Source organism: Malus sylvestris, chromosome 15 (assembly GCF_916048215.2).
Source record: "Malus sylvestris chromosome 15, drMalSylv7.2, whole genome shotgun sequence".
NCBI lineage: Eukaryota > Viridiplantae > Streptophyta > Magnoliopsida > Rosales > Rosaceae > Malus > Malus sylvestris.
In genome coordinates this window covers 28536990-28562172 of record NC_062274.1, presented here as the reverse complement: position 1 = coordinate 28562172, position 25183 = coordinate 28536990, and the positions used below count along the sequence as shown (strand labels likewise).

General features: G+C 39.2%; 1 protein-coding gene across 1 annotated transcript; it reads left to right on the top strand.

Moving 5' to 3' along the window:
• The first annotated feature begins 1931 nt into the window (after positions 1-1931).
• LOC126603244 (transcription factor RAX3-like) lies at positions 1932-4103 on the top strand. Its single transcript, XM_050270022.1, has 3 exons — positions 1932-2545; positions 2685-2814; positions 2921-4103. The coding sequence occupies exons 1-3, from the start codon at positions 2410-2412 to the stop codon at positions 3792-3794; spliced, it is 1140 nt and encodes a 379-aa protein (XP_050125979.1). The 5' UTR covers positions 1932-2409; the 3' UTR covers positions 3795-4103.
• Positions 4104-25183: the final 21080 nt, after the last annotated feature.

Below are 25183 nucleotides of genomic sequence, written 5' to 3'. Positions count from 1 at the left end.
GGAAAAGTGAATAGTGATTTTGGTGTCACCAAGCTTCAACAACAAAATTTGGACAAAAATGCCCCCAAGACAAAAAACTTCAAAGGCATCCCAAAATAATGCATCAAATAAGACACAGGCATTTTCATCATTTTAACAGTATTTTTTTAATAATTAATTTTTTTTGTGTTTTTTTTAATTAGTGCCTCACAATAGGCTAGTAATAATGTGATTTAATTTCTCTATTTTAAAACACGTTCAAAACATCTGAAGATGCGTGTAATGCTAATTATAAAAAAAGTCTTTCGCAGATAATAATGTGATTAAATTAGTTGTCAAATGATTTTTTTTATTTTTTATTTTTAACAAACAATATTATCTACACTAAGGGGGAAGGAGATGAGCCGAGCCTCACAATGAGCTAGCAATAATGTGATTCAATCAATTGTTTATTACATATTATTTTCTCTATTCTTAATGTAAATTCTATAAAGACCGATTTTATTATGTGAATTCAGCTGCTTTAATTGGTTTATGAGGGCTTTCTTTTAGCATGATCTAAGATTATTCGTTTACTTCAATATTTAACTTTCCTTTTGTCAATTTACGCTAAATACATTTAAAACGTGTAAGTCGTGCGTATTATGCAGTGATTCAAAAAATGTCTTCTGCATGGGCATGAAAGCTAGTATACATAATGGGAAAATGATTAGAGTATAATACACTTTTAATTTCTTAACCTCTTACTACTACAAAGTTTATAAGAAAAGGTTATCACATTTTCTGACAACATTAGCAACACGTTTCAGTTGATTTATTTTTTAACATGTAGTAACAATAATTGGTGCAATAATCTACGTGTCAATTACATTATAGCTAAATAGTTTGAATCTTTTTTTTTTCCAGACTTTAAGAATATAAGATGTTTATTTTGTCAAATTGTAAATTTAAATCATTGATCACATTTAGTTTTTTCATGCATTTGTTGTCCATACTTATGAACTTACGGTCTACAAATATTATTTGACTCTAACGTGTAAATATGAAAAGAAATATTATATACAAGATGTAAGAAGTTAGAAAAGAGTGCCAATAAATAATGCTAGCCACGAAAGAATTCCCCACTTGTGTTACACTAGAAGCCGCCGGTAGTCCAATTGAGAATGTCATGTAGTCTAATCCAAGGAGTAATGAACATCTTCTCTTTACAAGACTAATCCCATTTCTTTACCTTCTATGTTATCCAGGTGAACCGAATACATAATAATTCATAAAGAGTTTTCCCTTTTCAAGTAAATAAAATATATTTTGGTTGTTTGTTCCCATATTAGATGGAGGACACAATTTTCTTATATCAAGTATATAGCGACTGTTACTGCCTCATCCACCGTGGGGGGCTGACATATAGTGGTGTGTTCCGTCACAAGAAATTATCCCTAATGAACACCTCAAAACCCTCTTGGTATTTTCATCGAAAACCAACCCCAACGACTCCAAAACCAGAGAAAGGGACTTGAAATAGTCATCTATGTAAATATATTATTTAAGCAGTAATTCTACAATTACTATTTTACATAATACATTTGTATCACCTCTCTAATAGAGGTGGGGTCACTAACATATATGGATTTCATCTCTATTATAAGTAAAATTGTAATGTACAAATATGGTAAAAGTAACATTTTTGCATATAAGTCATAGACGCTACTTATATAGATAAACCTTTTTTTACCTTTAAAACAAAAATTTAAATAATGGAAAAATACCTTAACTCATGCTTAAAATAAGATCTTGACTAGCTATAGAATTTTTATGTGTGCATGAAACATTGTCACGTGGTGTTTTCATTTCACACGTTCCTTGTGTTGCATATCAAGACCATGATAATGGCTGTTTGGACGAATTATTCTTAACTTCTTACTAAAGGCTTGAGGAACCATTCACGGTCATAAACCAGTGGAAGAGTTCAAACCAATTGATGATGTTTGCTTTGTTTGCTTCAACTCTTTAAAGCTTCTAGTTGCGTCACTTATTTTTTGATGGTCATCATCATCCACTATCTTATGTTTCTTCAAGAGAGAGAGAGAGAGAGAGAGACAATGAGATAAAACTCTGGTCTCCTGTTCTGGCATTTCCAATTCTCTAATATTCTATAGGTAAAGGCTCACCCTTTTTTCAATTCAACTTTTTGAATTTCTGTGACCCTTTCCATGTCCCCAGCCATCTCCTCAGCTCTCCAGCTATTATACTCTCTCTCTTTCTCTCTTACTTATATTATATTAACATTATCATAAACTTTTTGAAATTATCATCAATTGGTAATCATAAAGGGGGAGCTAGCTGATACATATATAGCTAAACCAAGGTACATCACAACATAACCCACACATCCGGAAAAAAAGAAGAAGAAGCCAGGTTAAAGAAAAAGCCATGGGCAGAGCTCCTTGCTGTGACAAAGCCAACGTTAAGAAAGGCCCTTGGTCACCTGAAGAAGATGCTACACTCAAGGCTTATATCGAGAAGCATGGCACCGGTGGCAACTGGATTACCTTACCTCAGAAGATAGGTCAGTAATTAATCACTTCAGATCCTCCTCATCCCAGTTAATTAACAAAATTATTGATCATGATCCAACCTATGTTTTTAATTATTAGCTGATCACTTTTCATCAATACTATTGTACTACTTTTCATGATCAACGACAGGCCTTAGAAGGTGCGGCAAAAGCTGTCGACTTAGATGGTTGAATTATCTACGGCCGAATATCAAGCACGGCGGGTTCTCAGAGGAAGAAGATAACATCATTTGCAGCCTCTACATGAGTATTGGAAGCAGGTATACTTTTAACAATTTCAAGGCTATATATCTTAGTTTTTAATGCTCTTCAAATTTGGAAGTTTATCACTTTATGAATTTTAAGTAGTACTTTTTTTTTGGACAGGTGGTCTATCATTGCAGCCCAGTTACCAGGGCGAACGGACAACGATATTAAGAACTACTGGAACACAAGGCTGAAGAAAAAGCTCTTGGGCAAGCAGCGTAAACAACAGGAGGCTCAGCAGAGTCGCCGCGCTGCCATCTTTAAGCAAGAGATGATCAAAAGATCAGAAAATAATGCAAATTTTGTTAATATCTCAGCTGGGTTTTTCAACCAAAACCCTTATAACTGGCCAGAGCTACCAGTAGTACCAGTGGCTAATTATCAAACACATGACCCTCAACTCATGCAGGATGAGGCTTCCATTAAGACTATGCTCATCAATCTTGGAGGAAGATTTTCCCATGATTCTGACACTAGCACCACAAGTTTTCAGTACCCAGTTGATATTTCGTCCACCTCGTCATCAGATCACCAATTCTATCAGAGCTCCATTGATGTTCTTGCTTCTACTTCAGCAGCCAACAGTAATAACTATTCTCAATTTCCAAGCACAAACTTTGATGCTAGTAACGGTACTGGGGGTTCAAGTAGTCCAACCATATTTCATGGGCTGGACGATCAGAATAACAATCTACAGGCTGATCATCTTAACCAGCTAACTGAATTGGAGGTTTACGACAACAGTTTTGCTCATCAGCATCAGCAACTGGGTGGTTTTTATTATCAAGCCTCCGAGGAGACGTTGAACAACGGTAGCAGTGCAGGGACCAGTACTGCTTCTGCAGAGAGTGAAATTAGTTGGGGAGACATAAACTCACTGGTTTATAGTACTCAAATGGTTGCAGACTATGAAACCTGCTGCCAACAAGCAGTAGTAGTACCACAAGATCAACATTCTTTTTTTGCAGAGGCAACCTACTTTGGCCTCAAATAACACCAATAATGCATGGTAATTGGGGTTAACGGGTTGTAAGTTGATTTGGTGTCTGAATTCAGTAGGATTTCTTTCCTTTGCAGTCATACTTTGATCCACCTCTCTCTTAATTATTATTATTTTTTTGGTAATTCAACGATGATCCAACTGGGTGCTAGTGGAACCCAATGCCTACCGACCCTTGATTGTACCACTAAGCCAACAAGTTACAAGGGGATCGACGATCTATTTCTCAAATTTTTTATTTGTAACTTATAAGCTTCAATTTCTCTCCCAGTTCAAATTTGAAATACTTGTGGACGATGTTGATTGTTGTGTTTAACTAATTTAGGAACTTGAAGTCTTGAACATAGAACAATGTGGTTCTGTTCACCTTCATGGCAATGAGATCAGTTGGGATACCATGTATACTCTATTGACTAGTCTGATATGCAGGTGCAGTTTGAGCAACTTTACGATTTAATTCCTAGTTACAACTTTTACATGGTAAAAATGTACTAGACTACTAGTACTTCTCTTCCCTTCTCTTCATTTCCATGTGGCAGAAAGTACCTCTGAACCCTCCAATCACAATAAAGTCACAGTGCTTTGACATTTTGGCCATAACTGGCTCGACACTAGCATGCAGGGAATCACAATGTGGCTGCATTCCTTTATAATTTTCTTCATGTCTTCAACGGTGACAAGAGCTGTAAAAAACAAATTTTCTAGTCCATTTTATGTGTATTTCCAACTAGAAAGTGGAAATATATACATATATTGTTGCAATTCTAATTTCATTAGGACTGTAATTTTGTAAATCTTAGTAAATTATGTATAGGATTCTATGAGATCTTTCCTTGTTGTATTTGTATTACTTGAAGAGTAAGATTCTCTTTTCCTTATCACTATAAATAAAGGCACAAATGACACACCACAAAATTCCTAAACTCTTTCTATTCTCTCTCCCTGCCGCCAGCCCTCTCTCCCTCTCTTTCTCTTTCGTTCAGTAAAATAGATCTACAACATGATATCAGCATGGTCATGTTGCTGTTCTAAGGAACGGAAGGATTTTGGAGAAGGATCTTCTACAACCAAAAGCTTCCATCGTTTCCATTCAATCAAGTAACTTCTCAAACACAAAATCAATATTTTATAAGCCTTTATAGCATGAAAACATTTAGCATGATGCATGAACCCCAAATTTATTTTGCTTTATATATTGCTTATATTGCTCTATTATATATGTTGTTCATGAATACACAATATTTTTTATATATGTTGTTCATGCCTATGTAATATTATAGTGTATTATTCAATATTGCTATGGTGAAGTGTTTGAGTACAAAGGAAAGCATGAAAATAGAAGCAAAATTAAGATTTTTTCAAACCCTAATCACGTGTGAACCACGTCCCCAAGCCGCCAAGCTGTGCCGCACACGGAACCAAGCCACTCCTGTTCCAAAACTCAAAAACGACGTCGTTTTGTGTCATCTCTATCATCGCCCATTTGGGCTCGATGAAACATCGTCGTCTTCGACGACATACATCGAGATTCAAGTCAAATCTCATCGTGATTTGTGGGATTCACTTCAATTATCATTGGTTTTGGACCCATCCGTCACGAACTAACCCTCGATGCCGTCTTTCAAGACGTCGCTGACCTTCGAGACCAATGGGCCGCACCTGCATATGCCACTTCTGTTTAAGAATACTGTCACTAGAGGCAGCGCCATTGATCTTCTCCAGCTAAACCGACACCCATCTTTGATGGGCTTTCTCTGAAATAACCTGCAACCCTATTGGGCTTGTTGCTCACTCGGCCCACCTTGGTTACTGTTGGTGCCCTTTTTTCTAAGCCCAAACCCTTTATGGGCATTTTTCTTTGCTTCAGCCCGCACCCAACTTTTGCTGGGGTGCCTATCCTTACGGGCTAAGCTCAACTCTAGGGTTCCCACCGGCCCTCAGCCACTTGGCCCAAATATGGGTCTGAACCACTATATTTTCTTGCTTCCACTCTCGATCCCTATTTGGATCCGGTCTATTGGATTAATTAAGTGACTTGTAGTATATAAGTTCGACAAAAAACATATTCTTGACCATCAACCCACCTTTTATGAATTATGATCCAATATCTTATACATGTATCTTGTGTTCCCAAAGTTTCTCACATATGCATGATGCACTGCAAACTGAATACCTAACTGAAGAAGATCCATGCATTATCTGGCTCGCTTTGATCACTAGAAAGATATATTTTTGCATAAAGTAAGACACGACTGGCAGCATTTACACTTCCAGGACTTCAAGTCTTTGAATGAATTAGACCTGACAATCATGTCGTGTTTGTGTCGTTTTCGTGACATGCCTGATATCATAACGAATCATGTCGTGTCAAACTCCTTAAAACAAATGGGTAATATGACTCGATCCTTTAAAATTAACAGATAATATGACCCGACCCATTACATGTTAAAAATATAATTTTTTTTAATATATAATCAAATGAAAAACGTCATACCAAATTAGTATCTGCATACCACTTTGTCCCTAAATTAATATCTACATACGCTAAATCCTAAACTCTAATGTTCCAAACGACGATGTAACCATCGTCAAAGTATACAGGTTGCAATAACAAGCGTTGGCATAATTTTTCACTTTTTTGCACTTGTAAATGAATTATTTACACATTTTGAACTCCATCTCAAAACACTATTCATGAGAGTTTGTAGAGTTTTAAAAGTCCAAAAAATGATGTACCCATCGTCAAAGCGTAGAGGATGCGATCACGAGTGTTTGCATATTTGTTTCACATTTTTCACACTTGGACGTACTTTGGAATCAGAATGAGATGTTAGTCGACAATGCATTTGCATACATAGTAGCTATTGATATCATGCTAATTGATGAGAAACCGTGTTCCATTGATAAATGTCAAAATAGAACTAATTGGTTAAATTGGAAACAAGTAGTCCAAGTTGAACTTGATTCACTTGCGAAACACAGTGTTTGGGCCAATAGTTCCTATACCTCTACATGTGAAGCCCGTTTGGCTACAAGTGAGTTTCATAAGAAAGCGTTATGAGAAGAATGAGATAATGATCTAAGGCATACCTCGTGGCACAAGACTTTTCTCAATGCTTTGGGTTTGATTACCAAGAGACGTATTTCCCTGTAATGGACGTCATAATGTTCTTTTACCTTATTAGTTTAGTAGTTTTTGAAGAATTGAATATACTACTTATAGACGTGGTAACTGGCTACCTATATAGGGATCTTGATACGGAAATCTATATGAAAGTTCCCAAAAGACTTACATTGACTGGATTAAATAGTTTTAGACTACAAAACACCCTCTCGATTAGATTGAGGTGTTCACTCTATAGATTTAAACAATTCAGGTGGATGTATTATAATTGTCTGAGTGAGTATTTGATTAGTCAGGGATATGTGAGTAATGAACTATACCCTTGCGAGTTTATCAAGAAGTCACATTCCAAATTTTCAATAGTTATAGTTAATGTCGATTTCTTATTGCGATAGCTGAAGTCAAGCAGATTCGTTCTCAAGACAACCTTGCCAACCTTTTCACGAAGTCAGTGTTAAAGTCTACTTTCCATAAGCTTGTTCAAGGAATTGGTATGCATAAATTATCCGATTTTCAATGCTTGTAATTCTCATTTGGAAGTTTTGTCAAACTTATGGGGAGTATCCAGAAGTGTACTTACTATTAAGGAAGATAACAAGTCTTCCATTTCTGTTGATGTTAAATAGTTTAGTGAAAGTTAAATGTGGTTAGTTTGTTATTAACTATAGTTAGAATTGTTACAAGTTTAGTTAAGGTAGTCAAGGGTATATTTGTAAAGAGCCAAAGGCTATATATATTCTCTTCTGTGTAATTGTAAAATTCATTGAGTGAAATACAATCTTGTAGAAGAAGTTTTATCATTCTTTATGGTTTCATTGCTAGTCGCCTCACGGCTCTTCTCGATCCTCTTCTCTTCCGCTCATATTTTCTGATCTGTACCTCGATTTGATTGTTCTCTATGGTGATTTTGTTCTGCGCTTGTTGATCTTGATCTGTTTTCTTGCTCTCTCATGGCGACTTCATCTAAGTCGGTGCCTGTTATCAATCCATCTTCTAACCCTAATTCCTCTTCATATTCCTATCTCACAATCCAAACTATTGGCAGCATGGTGCCAATGAAGCTTAAGAGGACCAATTATCTGCCATGGTGTGCTTTGTTTGCTCCGATTCTTCAGTGTTATCGTTTTCTTGGTATCGTCGATGGCACGAAACCCTGTCCCGCCCCTCTTCTGCCTGATTGCACTCTTAATTTGGCTTTCGAAGTTTGGTATGAGAAGGATCAGAATTTCCTGATCTGGTTTAATTCCACATTGTCTGAAAAGGTGATTCCTTTCACAGTTGACGTTTCGTTTTCCCGCGATCTATGACTTAAGCTCGAACAAAGATTTGGGGGTGTTTCTGATGCACATGTTCATTAGCTTTGTTCTCGACTTCAATGTGTTAAAAAAGGTTCTCGATCCATGTCTGATTATTTGCAAGAGCTCAAAGAGATCTCCGACTCTCTCACTGCTGCTGGAGCCTCAATTTCTGATCGCGATCTCATTGCTGCTACTTTGGCTGGTCTTCCTGATGAGTTTGAATCATTCACAGACTCAATCATGCTTCGATTAGCTTCTACATCTTTGGATGAATTGCATGGCTTACTCCTTACCAAAGAGCTCTTTCTGAATCATCGCAAGAAAGATGTCTCTTTCAATATGTTTGAACCATTTCATGCCTTATCAATTCAAGCTTAACCCCTACTTCTTCCCACCCTACCTCATGCGTATGTTGCTCAGAATCAACCACTTCAGCACTCTTTTCGTTACAATTCGAATCGTGGCGCCTATTGTGCCAATCGAGGCTCTCATCGTGGTAATTCTTTCACTGGTGGTTTCAATCGTTCTAATTCATTTGCTCAATCTCGTGGTTCTTCTTCTGGTCCTCGGGCTCCTTGTCAGATTTGTGGTAATTCAAGTCATGAAGCGCTTGACTACTTTGACCGTATAAATCCTGAGATATGTGGTCGAATCCTTTCTACCAAGCTCCAAGCAATGTGTGCTCGTTCCAACGCCAAGCCCTCTCCTACTTGGTTAATTGACTCAGGAGCTACTTCGCACATTACTAATGACATATCACACATCAACTCTCCTACTCCCTACACTGGTGAAGACAAGGTTTACATAGGTGATGGTAAAGGTCTGTCCATTTCTTATGTTGGTTCATCTACATTACGAACCTCTACTTCTTCTTTTACACTGTCAAATGTTCTGCATGTTCCTCACATACAACACAATTTGTTGTTTGCCTTTCAATTTCTCCGAGACAATTATTGTTCTTTGACTCTTGATTCTGATGGATCCGTTGTTAAGGATCGTTCCACGGGGAAGACGATTTTACGGGGTTCAGTTAAAGACGGCTTCTATCTTTTGCAGTCTACTACATCTTCTAGTTTCGTCTCTGGTAAAGCTTCTCCTTCACTTGCTGCATCAACTTTTGTTAGTATTAAAGCTCCAATAAAGATATGGCATAGGCGCTTGGGTCATCCATTTTCTGCCATTTTTCGTCGAGTAATATCTACAAATACTCTTGCAGTGCAAGGCAAGTCTACAGTTGATTTTTTCTGTTCAGATTGTGCATTGGCAAAGAACCACAAGCTTCTTTTTGGTCTGTCTTCTTCAGCAACTATTCACAGTCTTCAACTTTTACACTGTGATTTATGGGGATCTGCTTCTGTTACATCTAGCAGTGGTTTCCGATATTACTTACTTCTTGTTGATGATTTTAGTAAATACAGTTGGTTTTCCCTTTGAAAGCAAAGTCGGATGTACTTTCTACGTTTGTTGCGTTCAAGAACTATGTAGAAAATTTGCTTGGTAATAAAATCAAAGTGTTGTGTTCAGATTTAGGGGGTGAATTTACTGGTCATTCGTTTGCATCTTTTCTTAGTGCACATGGTATTTTTCATCAATTCAGCTGTCCACACACGCCTGAACAAAACAGCTGTGCTGAGAGAAAACACCGCCTTCTTGTTGAGACAGCTAGGACCTTACTTGTTGCTTCTCATGTCCCTCATGTGTTTTAGGTCGAAGCTTTCTCTACTGCCCTATATCTCATTAATTGTCTTCCCATTTCTGGTGTCTCACAATCTCCTTGGGAAATTTTATTTCATCAGCACCCGGATTATTCCAAACTCAAAGTTTTTGGTTGCCAATGCTTTCCATGGCTTAAACCTTATATTCACAGTAAATTGGATGCTAAAAGCAACATTTGTGTGTTTTTGGGCTATAGTCTTCAGCACAAAGGTTATCGGTGCTTTGATCCGATTGGCAACCAAGTCTATATCTTCGGACATGTGATTTTTAATGAAGAACTCTATCATTTTCAGTCTCTGTCCCTTCATACTTCTAGCTCTAGCAGTGTTTCTCCAGTTACTTCTCCTTCAATGGATCTCTATTTTAGCAAGTATACTCATCTTGCTTCTTCTCCAACTCCCGATACTTCTCCAACTCCAGATGCTTCTCTAACTCTAGATGCTTCTCCAACTCCAGATGCTTCTCACCCTATTTCTACCTCTATGGTTAATACTCATCCTATGGTTACCCGATCCAAAGCATACATCTATAAACCTAAGGTTTATGCAGTAACTAAGCATTCTCTATCCATTGCACTGGATTCTGTTCCCAACACTTATTTACAAGCATCTAAGTTCGCTCACTGGTGAGCTGCGATGCAGGATGAATACAATGCCTTACTGTCTACATGAACTTGGTCCTTAGTTCATTCTTATTCTTCTCATAACATTGTTGGCTGCAAGTGGGTGTTTTGTGTCAAGAAGAAGCCTGATGGTACTGTGGATTGTTACAAGGCCCGGCTTGTTGCCAAGGGCTTTCATCAACAAGAGGGCATTGATTTCCAAGAGACTTTTAGTCTGGTTGCTAAACCGGTTACCATTCGAATACTTCTTAGTCTTGCTGTTCAACATAATTGGTTTTTAAACCAGTTAGACATCAGCAATGCCTTTCTTCATGGGGATTTAAAAGAGGATGTTTACATGCTTTAACCCTCGAGTTTTATTGATCATTTCTTTCCCAGTCATGTGTGCAAACTTAAAAAATCGCTGTATGATTTTAAGCAAGCCCCTAGAGCTTGGTTTGAAAAACTATTTCAAGCTCTGCAGGACCTTGGGTTCTATCAATCTTCATCTGATGTGTTGATGCACAAAACCGGAGGTCTTGGAACAACTTAAATTTGACCGTGATTTGTAAGTAATGTAAATAACACAAGATGTATCGTGGTTCACCCTAAGGTTTGGGCTACGTCCACACTGATTGTATTTATTTAAGGGAGAAAGAGCTCTGAGAGTGAGAGCGTTGAGAGAAGGCCTAGGAATTGGCCTCAGAAATGGCCTCCCTTAATTGTAAGGGTGAATGGTCCTTTTATAGAATAAAGACTCCTCACTTATTACATATTTGCCCCTTCCTTTATCACATAATTACATTTAAGTCCCTCGAGTATTTGTACGAGATCTAAATACGAGGCCCTAAATATGGTATAAATAGTAGTCCCCCAAGTCTTCAATCAAGAGAGTCTTTTGGCTGGAGACTTAAAATTCAGTCCATGTGTGGGCCGAAGTAACTAGATGTTGTCTTGAACTGATGCTCGATATGAGGCGGTGCTCAATCTGAAATGATGCTCAACTAGAAGTAGCACACGCTGCAGGGTTGCGAGGCTCGTGGCTTATGCTGCCTTGGTTGGCTCGGCTTGTGGCGTTTGACGGTGAGGGAGTCTCTTTTATAGAATAAGGGCTCGCTCCTCAATACATGAATGATGGGCTAGAGTTGATGCTCTCTAATGATGGTGAGGGAGTCCTTTTTATAGAATAAGGGCTCGCTCCTCAATACATAAATGATGGGTTAAGAGTGATGCTTGCGGAGAGGCGGTTGCTCAGCTGGCGGCGATGCTCTCTAATGAAGGTGAGGGAGTCACTTTTATAAAATAAGGGCTCGCTCCTCAGTATATAGATAATGGGCTAAGTCCCCCAAGTATTTTTCATGAGGCCCAGTTGAGGCCCAATATATGGTACATAATGTAGTCCCCTAAGTCTTCGGTCAATAGAGTCTGTTAGCTGGAGATTTCAAATTGAATCCATGTATGGGCCGAAATGGCGGTTGTTCGGAGGCGGTATTTGTATACCCTACACTGAAGCTTTGTAGGTGAAGCTTTGCAAGTGAAGCTTTGAAGCTACAACTCTGTAAATGAAGCTTTCGAAGCTGGAGCTTTTGTAATGAATCTTTTGAAGCTAGAGCTCTGTAAATGAAGCTTTTAAAGCTAGAGCTCTGTAAATGAAGCTTTTGAAGCTGATTGACATGAGTGATGCTCATGAATGTTTATGTTGATTGACATGAGTGATGCTCATGGATGTTGTCATGAGTGATGCTCATGAATGTTAACATGAGTGATGCTTATGAATGTTGACATGAATGATGGTCATGAATGTTTATGTATGATTGTCATGAGTGATGCTCATGGATGTTTATGTATGAATGGCATGAGTAATGCTCATGTATAATTTGGAGTACTGGGTGTACTTTTGATCACCTAGTTGGTGGCATGAAGGAGAGTTCGGGTTGTACATTTCATCACCTGGTTGGTGGCATGAATGGTTAGTTGCCAAATGATATTGGAGTACGGGTTGTACATTTCATCACCTGGTTGGTGGTAATAGCGGCAGGTTGCCGAATAATTTTGGAGTACTGGGCATACTTTTGGTCACCTGGTTGGTGATAATAGAGGCAGGTTGCCGAATAATTTTGGAGTACTGGACGTACTTTTGGTCACCTGGTTGGTGCTATTTTGGGGTTATGGGCCTTCGCCCTCCACGACATGCCAGCCCATTTATTTTAGGCTTTGCCTTTTTTTTTTTTTTTACCTCCTGACGGGGGTTTATACATATTACCCTCTAATGGGGTTTATACAGATGTTTCCGAAAGATAATAAATTACATCATTCAAAAAGTTTCGACACAAAAGCTTTGACAGTTGCAGATCGTTGGTGCGTACTGCACTTACTGCGTACTGGGTTGTTGCAGATCTTTCCCTTCTCTTTATTTTTCTTTCTTTTGGCAGATGACAGAATAATGCCATTTCTTCTTGCTTTTTTGCTTTTAGTTTTGTTTTTCCATCGCATTCTCTCTGTCTCTTCAACTGGCAGACAAAAGGAATCACGATAGAAATAATAATTGGAGCCTTATCTTTTTAAAGTAGGCATATTCTTGGTGGTCGACAAAAGCAAAATAGCAGCCAGAGAAAGATTGTAAAGGATATGAGTAGGCTTGAGGGCACTATCATTGACGCCAAAGAGAGAAGCGTCGTAAAAAATGATGGTCAACGTGCGTCTTCTGCCCATCTGACTTCTTGGCAGGGTCCCTTTTCACCACCTTGGGTCCCGTGAAAGAAAGGAATTGTTACAGCTCACGGGAAAAGACATCTGCTTTTGCCGGATCAAATCTGATGCATTGGTATCAGCTGTAGTGATCAAATCATGAGAAAGGCTGAAAAAAGGGTCAGCAATGTAACAAGTGGCGGTATGGCTCCTGAAACGCCAATCATAACTTTATTTTTATCCACCATAGAAAGGCTGAAAAGGGTCGTAGCTGCATTTTCCCGTGCTTTCATCCCTCCATTCTTGAGAACATGAACAATACCAGGAACTGCTCCAGAGGATATGATAATTCCTTTGTTATCTTAACATAAGGAAAGGTTGAGGAGTGTTGTCACAACATGCTCTCTAAGGAAGTCTACCAGGCTCTGAAAAAACATGAACATAGAAAAGAAATCTGAGCCTTCTTCCAAATTCTTCTCTCTGTGACATCCTGATAGCAAGAAAAGAAATCTGAGCCTTCACCCATTCCTCCGTTGCGTCTCGCTGATGTTTCTGTCATAGTTCTGATAGATACTCATGTGGTTCATCCCAAAGCAGACACCAGCTACCGGAGCCGGGGTCGGGTAGACGGATGGGTCAGGTGGCATTACGACGGCGTAAGGCGCGGGGTACTGGGGTTGCTGGATGTGGAATGGCATGGGGGAGTAGGACGACGACGACAAGGCGTTGGCGTTTGGCGTATGTGCCTTGGGAAGAGGTCGACGGAGGAGCTGTGGAAGAAACAGAGATCTTTGACCCCAATTCAGAGATTTATGGAGGAGCGGGAATCTTCCGTGGGTCGACAGAGACTTGCGCAACGACCAGAACGGCGAACGCTAAGGTCGCCATTTCTGCCCTCAGCCAAAGTCGCCATTTCTGCCCTCACATTCCCCCTGAAAAATCAACAGAGATTCGCGATGACTAATCTGGGCTAGCTGGGCCCAAGTAACTTCTCTATGGTCCAACCCAAATTTCCCAACGGTCTATTCTGGCTTGTGATGAAACAATTTTTAGGGGTTTTTTTAGGTAAGCAGATTCACGGTGGTGAGATTTGATGAAAAAATGAAAAAGAATCGACATAATTTTTCGTGTCGATTCCCACAGACGGCGCCAAAATGTTGATGCACAAAATTGGAGGTCTTGGAACAACTTAAATTCGACCGTGAATCTGCAAGTAATGTAAATAACACAAGATGTATCGTGGTTCACCCCAAGGTTTGGGCTACATCCACACTGATTGTATTTATTTGAGGGAGAGAAAGCTCTGAGAGTGAGAGCGTTGAGAGGGGGTGAGAGGGCCTAGGAATTGGCCTTAGAAATTGCCTCCCTTAATTGTGAGGGTAAAGGGTCCTTTTATAGAATAAGGACTCCTCACTTATTACATATTTTCCCATTCCTTTATCACACAATTACATTTAAGTCCCCCGAGTATCTGTACGAGATCTAAATACGAGGCCCTAAATATGGTATAAACATGATGAATCTTTGTTTGTACTTAATGGTCATCAATTGGTTATAGTTCTCGTTTATGTATATGACATTCTCGTTACTGGCCCTAATTCTCATCTCTGTCATCAATTCATTCAACAACTCAGTAATCGATTTCCAGTGAAGGATCTTGGTCCTTTACACTATTTCTTGGGGCTAGAAGTCCAGCGATCTTCTAAAGGGATCTTTTTTCATCAAACTAAATATTTGTTTGATCTTCATCAACAGAAAAATATGCAGGGTGCCAAACCTTGTTGCACACCTCTTGGCTCCCATAAACTGGATCATACTGGTTCTCCTCTACCCAATCCCACTGAGTATCACTCAATTGTTGGAGGCCTTCAATATCTCACGTGGACTCGCCCGGACCTTGCTTTTGCTTTCAATCAGCTCTGCCAGTTCATGCATGCTTCGCATGAACAACATTTTCAAGCTGCTAAACGAGTTATTCGATTTCTAAAAGGTTTTATTTCCCAGGGATTATGGTTTACAAAGGGTCCTGTTGATCTCTCAGCATACTCCGATGCTGATTGGGCTAGAAGCACGTTTGATAGGCGATCAACCAGTGGCTATTGTGTCTTTCTTGGTCCCAACCTCATCAGCTAGAGTGCCAAGAAACAAGGTACTGTCGCCCGCTTTTCTACAGAAGCCGAATATAGGTCTCTGGCTCATACGGCTGCAAAACTCACTTGGGTTTGTAAAATCCTTCGTGACCTTCATTGTCCTATCCCTAAACTGCCTACACTGTGGTGTGATAACATTTCAGCCATCTCTTTAGCCTCTAATCCTATTTATCATGCTCGCACAAAACATGTTGAGATTGATTATCATTACATTCGTGAACTGGTTCTAGCTAATCTTCTCAAAGTCTAGTTTGTTTGCAGTGCCGATCAATTGGCTGATCTTCATACAAAATCTTTGTCTAAAAATCAGTTCCGATACTTGTGTTCCAAGCTTCCTATTGGAATCAACTCTGATTCCTCCTCTCACTTGAGGGGGTGTATTAACGAAGATAACAAGTCTTCCATTTCTGTTGATGTTAAATAGTTTAGTAAAAGCTAAATGTGGTTAGTTTGTTATTAACTATAGTTAGTTAGAATGGTTACAGGTTTAGTTAAGGTAGTCAAGGGTATATTTGTAAAGAGCCAAAGGCTATATATATTCTCTTCTGTGTAATTGTAAAATTCATTGAGTGAAATACAATCTTGTAGAAGAAGTTTTATCATTCTTTACTTACTTGGCCCTAAAGTACTCTTTTTCTTTTAGATTAGGAGCATTTCTTCCATTGGGGTTTTGCTACCTAACGATGTTTTAACGAGGCACCTATCCTGAGCTGGTCGTACAGTTGTGTGCATTTTACTTGTGTCCTGAAAACGTAGAATTTTGATTCTATGAGATATTTCTGAAGAAAGTTGAGGTTCCACCATAATACCAATTGGCAATATGGGAGCCCATACATGGTCCCTCTTCCCATCAATGTGGGATTCATTCTCAACACGCCTCCTCAAATGTGGTGAATTTTCAAGTGTAACAATGGATAACACAACTCGGGTGACGTGGAGCATGTGTAAGCATTGAGCTTCACACATGAGACAACCTACTTTGATACCATGTAGACCCGGCAGTTTTTGACACGACACGAAAACGACATGAAAATATTAGGTTTCGGGTCAACACGATAACTTATCGGGTGACCTGTTAAGAACCCCGTTAATAACGGGTATACACGCGGATAACACATGGGTAACCTGTTTCGACCCGTTATGAAAAAATTTATTTTGATAATTTTAAAGTTTAATTACTAAAAGATTTCTTATAAAATACAATAGCCATATTAATATATACAATATATTCTATATTAAATATATAGTTTTGTATTATTATTCTATATAAGTTTAAAAAAAAAGTTTTAGTCATTATTTATTTTTATTATGAGAGTTCCTTATTATCATTACTAGGATAAATTTTACTTAACATGTTGTTGTCCAAAATCAAAATAAACTAATATAGTATTTGTGTAGGCAGGCAAGAACTAAGAAGACATACATACAAGTATGAAAAATGTGAAAGAATATATAAACACTTGTGATTTACACTTACATTATCGTTTAGATTTTTAAAATCCTCCAAACCTTCATGAATAATATTTTTTATTTGAGGGAAAAATTAATAAAATTAATAATAATTATTGTAGAAGTGTAAAAAATGTTAAAAAAATATACAATCACTCATAGTAATAAACTTTACAACTTTCATGAAGGGATCAATTTCGAAATCCAACACTATAATTCATAAACCTTAAATTTATATATAACCGTCGATTGCCATTTACGCTTTATTCTTCTTATTGAATTTCCTTTTAAAAAATTTCTTTTTGTGAAAACATGATCATATGGCGGATGTAAGAAGATGAATGGCTCAGATCTTTGATATCACGTTTCGATATTTACGGTTAACTGAAATATGAGTTGATGTCATATAGTTTGTAGAAACTTTATAAACATCAAGCAATATTTTCACTAACTGTAAAACTCTAAATATAATATCAACGATCCAAACCGTTCATCTTCTTGTATCCTCTAATAGATCAAGTTTTCAAAAAAGAAAATCTGAAAAAAAAAAATTTGATGAGAACAATGAAGCGTAAATGTAAACAACAATCAACGGTTAAATTTTGATCTATGATTTATATGATTATAGTGGCGAATCTCAAAGTTAAGCTCTTCATAAAAGTTGTAAAGCTTGTCATTACGAGCGTTTATATATTTTTTCTATATTTTTTTACACTACTACATTAATTAAAAAACTATCATAGACTTTAGGTAAGTGACAATATGATATGTATATACTTATTTAGTATTATGTTTTTCATTTGATTATTTATTGGTTTAAAATATATTTTCCTTAACGAGTAATGGGTCGGGTCATATTACCTGTTAATATTATCGGGTCGATTTTGGGTCGGATCATTTTACCCGTTTATTTTAACGGGTGGTACACAACACGACCCGTTAAGATATCGGGTATAACACGAAAACGACACGAACATGGAAAACATGACATGAATTCTAGGTCTAATACCATGAAGAAAGTTGAGGTTCCACCATAAAACCAATTGGCAATATGAGGAGTATGCCAACTAACTTATAAGCCTACATAGGGCCCCTCATCCCATCAATGTGAGATTCATTCTCAACAGTTTCCTTGTTTTATTTGTACTACTTGGAGAGCTAGATTCTTTCTTTTTATCACTATAAATAAAGGCATAAAAGGGTGAGAAATTGTACCACAAAATTTTCAAACTCTCTCTATTCTCCCTCCCTATAGCCGACTCTCCCTCTCTCTCTCTCTAACTAAAATAGGCCAACAACAATGTCATATTTATTTGGTTGATAAAAGAAAAAGAAAAACTCATACAACATATACATAATGTTGTTCCTTTGCTATTGTCCACAAATTTTGTGAATCATGTACCTTTTACATAAGTAAATAGTAGCCCTATTATAACTCATACAATTTTGTTTCAATAGCACATGATTACGATTACTTGTAGATACAATAACTTCACCTACAAGAGGAGAATTCGAATTTGAGACCTCATCCAAAAATTGAGAAGAGTGGTACTCCAAATAACTTTTCTTTTTGTTGATGTCAAATTTAATTTCTATGACACTAGCAAAAGTAGAGAGTGGTACTTCCATTTGTACTTACTAAAATTTTCATCTGCATAATGATTTAAAAAATCTTGACATCTACAATTTCAAGTTAATTTTTTTTTCACCCTAACACACCAGAAGATTTTCGATCTATCAAGACAGAAATGGAACTTTCAGGTCCTATATTTTGTTGGATGCAGCTGTATTCCTATTGTTGAAAAAACTAAAGACCTTAAGGATTCAAAGATACTAAATTTTTATATTGTGTGTCAGTTGTTTCTTGAGAGAGTAGAATGCATTGAAATCAAGTGTGCATATCAGCCAAATGTTGCTTTCTTTACAATATTCAGAACATAATATTTGAGAAGTGTTTGCAACTAAGTGATCTTTATTATAATTTTGTCCTTGTGAGTTAGTTTTGCAATTAGACACATAGCTCTGGTTTATTTCATATAGATGAGAATCATGAAGTATAATGAGCGAGCGTCTTTTATGTGAAGTTGTTGACCCTAAAAACTACCAAGCCTACATGGCCCACAGGCCAAGTAACTAATGACCTAACTACGTCCTTCGGTTGATGTGGGGAATGTCAACTTGGCCGCCAAGCTCGGTCGAGGAGTAAAATGTGTTGATATTACATTGAGCGCGCGGTTGACTTCTCGATCTTGCGACTACGACCGAGGAAAGAACACGTCTCGGCCTTTGGGTTCTAAAGCCTGAAGACAAGGCTGCTAGTTTTACGAAGTTCATAAATCGTCGGTGCTAGATTCGGTCACGGTGATTATATTCGTAAGAGTATAAACACGTTGAATCGACACAAGAGTATACAGACACAAGTACTCAAAAGAGATATATGTCTTGATGGTGAATGTGGTTCGACCGCCAAAATGTCGAACTTTAAAACTCACTTGCGAATATCTAATCATAAAACAACTCGGCGTCCATTGTGCCGAGCCCAGTAACTTGTAATACCCCACCTCGCCAAGAAGGCTAGCGAGATGACCTCTGCCAATAAGGATTCAAAAACCCTTCTTGATCGAGACTTGGATAGATAACCAGTCGGCGTCGACGTAGTGCTGTTTATCCAAACTGAATGTGCTCCACGGTCAGCTGATTCTACGGCAACAATGCTGTTTATCCAAACTGAAGATGTGTAAGTGAAAAAGAAAATAAAAATCTCAAGCTTATTGAGAGGTTTCGTGTAGAACGAGAGTTTGCGCAGGGCAGTTTGTGTGTTGAATTGGAGGGGCCTTGAATGATGCACTCCCCACTTTATTTATAGTAGCAAACCTGTTTCTGATCAAATCAAAACTATACTCGTATTAGGACTCCTTACCTCGATCCAATCTTATCTCGGCTAGTCTTACTCCTATTAGGACTTTGAACTCATCCCCTTATCAGGCCGTATTCATTCCTAAGTTTCAGTATCCTCATTCTGCCGAGACTCCTTATTGTATCAGGAATCAACTACCCATCCTGATAGGACACAGCCGGTCCCTAAGTAACGCTTCCGGGTCGAGAACAATCCTAAGCTCGGCTCAAACCAATATTTTAGGCCTAAACATTGCCCCTTCGTTTCTGAGGTGGTCGACCTATCATCCTAAAACAAACATTGAACCCTCTCGAGAAATACCACCATTCTTATTTATGAGACATGATCTCACGATCTCAATTTTCCAACCGTCTTACCATGTGTCGGTCCCTTGGCTAACCTAGCAATCCTTAATCATGACCCTTGAAAAAGTGCGACAGCCAAAACATCTCTTCTACATTAAAACCATCACAACACACAATCGTGCATCCTCAAACTGTAAAAACCTCGGTCCTTTCACCTGGACTATCTAAATATCCACAATGATTAGCAACTTTCCCGCTCGATTCTATCCTCAATTTTGAAAATCAAACCTTTAACCTTCTTTCCAAAATGCCTATAAATACCTGAATCCTTTCTATTTGTACCTTACACTTTCCAAAACCCTTGAAAACTTCTTGCCATTTTGCTTTCAAAATCTAAAAAAAAAAGCTCTTAACCCAGAAATCCTCGAGTTTTCATCAATGGCCTCCTTCATCTCCAAACTCTCTGACGAATGCAACAAGTGCAAGGACTTCATTGACCAGAGCGCCGTCAAGACTCTATGCTTCGAGAGTGATTTAAGCGCAACTCATCAAATCCTGGGACCGCTTTTCAAGGATGCAATGCCATCGTCCATCATCAACCTCTTCAAAGACCATTGCCTAACACCCTTGCTGCAAGGGTTTGATTGGTTAAAGTGGTACCTAACGAAGCCCTAAGGAGACTGGCAAAGAATATGAGGCTCTCAACATCCACGACACCATTAAACTTTCGACCATGGAAATTACCATGGATAAATAACTCCTTATGGCAGCTCTGAGCTTCTGGTGCTCGGCTACCAATACCATAATCCTTCCCTTCGACCCTATCACCCCCACCATCCTCGACATCTCAGCCATCCTTGGGACCTTTCCCTCAGGTATCCTAATATATGCCGCCCTTTTCGGGTACTCGTCAAATCTCGACCTTAAAGCGTTATTTGACGAACGGGCAATCGAGACACTAAGCCAAGAAGGTCAAGAGCCTTTAAAAGAAGAAGTTCAGAAGTTGCACAAGAACTTCTTTAACTATAACACCCTCATCCTCCATTTTGGTGGCCGAGGGGAGGAGAATCTGCGGAAGGGAGAGCATGAAACCTTCCTATTTTACCGGTACAACAAGTTTATATGTTGTAAAAGTCAAACAAATGCTTGGTCAAAAATATGCCGGTGGCTGAAGCCCTGGCTAGTGGTCACTCCCTGGCGCTCAATCCAACTATTCTCGTAAACCTCATACGCTGTCTGGCTGAAACAACCATCAACAAGATCGACCCGTACCAGAACGAACCTCTCTGGGTATTCCAACTCTGGCTGCAGGTCTATTTTTCCACACTTCGGCCAAAGATCCCCAACTTTTAGTCCATTGCAGCACTCGGCCTTTAGTTGGCCTCTCGACCGGTGCCTTATCACCGGGCCGAAGAAGTCTTCAAATACTTCTTCGGCTTAGATGTCCTCTCAGATGACAAGTTTTTGATATGTCGTCGTAAAAAATACCCTTTTTCCCTCAGGCTTCCATCATCAACATGGAGTGAAAGCGAGGATGCTGATCTTTGTCAAAATTAAGGGTCATTCGTGATAACATGTAACCTTCCCCTTGGCTGTGACGCTTGCCGAGTGAGCTGGGACGTCTACCACCCCCACTTCGCTGCCCGACAACTCGGCTACCTCCAAGGTTGCGCGGTACCCTTACTTACTTCCCGCTCCTTCCTAAGCCAATGACGCCTCTCTAGTTCCTCAGGGAGGGAGTGTAGAGATACCAAGAAATAGTTTCAGGAACGGTGCAAAAAATTTCATCTCCGGCCAACTGTTCCTAAATCTCTCCGTACTGACACATTTGGCGATTGGTGGGAAGAGTACACTCAAGACTTTTTTGGCGCTTCGGTCGAAGACGTGGTTAATAAAGTTTTTGGCGACCCACCCCAAAAAACCCTCGCCTCTCAATCCAAAGAAACGACCCAAGGTATATGGCTTTTTCTACCTTTATTCTTCAAACACTTAATTCTATTTTACTAACTTGACTTCGCTTTCTTAGGTGGTCGAGTATTGAAGCAAGTGGACGTGATTGATGTGGCTGCGGCTAGGAAAAAATTGCCATCTTTCTCCAAGAAAACTAAAACTGCCGCGCAAACCCCGCTGAGTAAACGGCCTCGCCAGGAAACTGAGACAACAGGTGCAGCTCCTCGTCCAGCCAGACCACGGGAGCGACCACTCTTAATGCCTTTCATCCTACTCCCGTTGTCCAAGCCTCGAAGGAGAAGCAGTGGTTGAATAAGTTGCTGCACTGCTGGTCGAAAAGCCTGCAGCTCTGGGGCTTACCATTAGGCCCGTCTTGGAGGAGGTAACCCCTTCGGTCAGGAAAAGTCTCCCTAAAAATCTAAAACAATCAGCGATCATCTTGGAAGAGGTATGATTATGTTGTTGGTAACTCATTTTTCTCATTAAATTCAAAAATATTAACAACTTTTTATTTTCAGATGAGGAGAACGACGAGATTCCACTGGCTAGTCGCCCACGACTAACCAAACCCCATTCCATTGAGCCTCCTCTTGTGGTTGAAGTGACTGGCCAGGTCAATCCTCATGCAGCCGATCGTGGAAAAAGGCCTCAAGTTGAGCCTGAAGCGACAACAGAAACACCAATTCACCTGCAAGATCAAGACCTCAGCATTCCCTCTCAAGAAGCAACTTCGGCTTTTGTAAGACTCGATCACTTTCTCTTGTTAACTTTGCTATAACGAGTCTAAACCAAAAAAAAATATTACATGTTAGGTGCCCAATTATTCATTTCATTAAAAAAATTTTACACCAAAGGGCTTTATCTATATTTCCTGACCACCTTAGTGGCCGTCGAAGGTAGATAACCTTCATCGGCCGCATGAATTGAGAAGCAGTCTAAAACACTGGGCTCGGCCACTAAGCTCTCTAGGTTCGAGCAATGAACCAGGAAACATGGCTGAAGTCTCATGTCGGCAGGTCTAAAAACAAATTCTCTCTGCTATATTCTTTTACGTTTTTGTTTTGCCTAAATTTTTTTCATGGGAAGTCGAGTTCGATGCTCTTCTTTTGAATACTTCAGGAATGGCCGGCCCTTCGGCAACTACAACCGGGTTTTTTATACCGACGGCTTAATCAAATGCTCTTGTTAAGCTACATGACTCTTGTCTCTATCGGCTTCATAGGTTCTCGAATGGCAGGGCCTCAATTCCGTGGGTGCATGTCTAAACGATCTTGCAGCTGACAGTTAATTGAGCACTGAAGCTATCACTCGAGTGTCTTTTACCCTGGAACGAACCCAAGAATACTTCGGTATTTTGGAGAAAGCTTTTCGGGTCGAAAATGACTTGAAAGTTGCAACGGCCATTCGAGAAGCTCTTCGTCCAAAGGTTAAATTTTTGAAGACGAAGAAAGAAACGCTCGCCAACCTCAATCGTCAAATTATCGAACTCCAAAATTGAAGGTCAACAGTTGCTTCTAAGCTTGTAAAGGATTTTGAGTTCAACGGCAAATCTTACTTAACCGAATACGCGGCTAGCGTGAAGCGGGTCAAATAATTGTAGATTGATAAGAGGAATTGGCAAACTGAGGTCACCATGGGCGAGGTGAGATGGTTGGAGTTGAAGGTCGTTCTTGAATCCTTCTTCCTTCGTCACCTTATAACTATTTATTTGTAAAATGATCGACCAACTTTATTTGTACATCCTTTTGCAAATTTAATGAAATGAACTTTTATTCTCGCATTTCCCATGTGACTGGATAGTATTTCTTTAAAAGCTTCCCATTGATTGGCAACTTGTGAATTACACCAGTTCGATCCCTAAGACGGTATACTCCATTGCCGAGAACTTTATGAATAACGAATGGCCCTTCCCAATTTGGATGCCACTTGTTGAACTTGGGGTCTTTAATTCCTACGGGTAGTATGGTTTGCCAAACCAACTCCCCTTCGCATAACATTTTTTGTCCAACTCGTTGATTATAAGCTCGTTCGACGATCTTCTTTTACCACTAATAAGTTATAAGCATCAAGCCGAGCTTCTTCTAAATCTTCTAACTCTTGTCTCATAGCCCGACTGTACTCGGTACTGAACAAATTATATTGTTCGATTACTCGTAACGATTTTAATATGGCGTAGACTGCTCAAGTTGAATTTTCAAATTCGCTGTATACTCTTTAAACATGTCGGACGTGAATATCGTACCATTATCTGTTATGATTGTTTCTAGTACGCCGAATCTAGTCATGATGTTTTCTTCTACAAAATTACAAACTACTTTAGACATTAATTCGGCATATGACTTCGCTTCTACCTATTTGGTGAAGTAGTCCGTCGCGACAAGTATCCATGTATACTTTGCGAACCCGGAAGACGACATAATTTTGCCAATTACATCCATGGCCCATCCTCTGAATGACCATGGTTTAGTGACCGAATGTAGTGACTCGACCGGGACCCTCTGTATCGGACCATGAATTTGGCACTGTACACATCCTCGAGCGAACTCAATGCAATCCTTCAGTATACTTGGCCAGAAATAGCCGTGTGGGCGAAGCAACCATCTCATCTTTCGGCCGGACTGGTGAGCCCCGCAAATCCATTCGTGAACTTTTACGATTGCTTGGGCAGCCTCTTGCGGTCCGAGGCATAACAGTGATAAACCGTCCTCACCCTTTCGGTATAATTCACTTTGGTATATTATGTAGTTTGTGGCATAGACCCTTGTCCTTTGGTTGTGTTTTTCACTGGGGTTCAATATATTGCATAATCAATATTCTCCAATCGTTTGGTAATGCCTTGATAACACAAACCTCAATGGTGTCCTTCTGTTCTAACAACGAAGCTAAGGACATGACCCGTGTACGAATCACGCAATCACGTTGGAGAACTTGTTGATTAATCAAGGCTGAGTGTGCTTGTCATGACACAGGTATTTCTCGGTCGAGTTTGGCCCCCAAGAGTTGTGCTCTGGAGGCTATTTGAGCTAATTCGTCAGCATCGGTGTTATGAACTCGGGAAATGTGTTTGAAAGTAACGCCGTCAAAAGACTTGGCCAAATGGCTAGTAACCATGTGTTAGAGCGCCAGAGTACAATTCATGCAACGAAAAGTTCCACTGAGTTGATTAATTACAAGTTTGGAGTCACCAAGAACAAGGACATGAGTCG

Excerpts from the sequence above, each read along its gene's own strand:
- LOC126603244 (XM_050270022.1), top strand. The coding sequence starts at position 2,410 with ATGGGCAGAGCTCCTTGCTGTGACAAAGCCAACGTTAAGAAAGGCCCT. Across the intron at positions 2,546-2,684 it reads TACCTTACCTCAGAAGATAG|GCCTTAGAAGGTGCGGCAAA; the intron begins GTCAGTAATTAA and ends GATCAACGACAG. Across the intron at positions 2,815-2,920 it reads TACATGAGTATTGGAAGCAG|GTGGTCTATCATTGCAGCCC; the intron begins GTATACTTTTAA and ends TTTTTTGGACAG.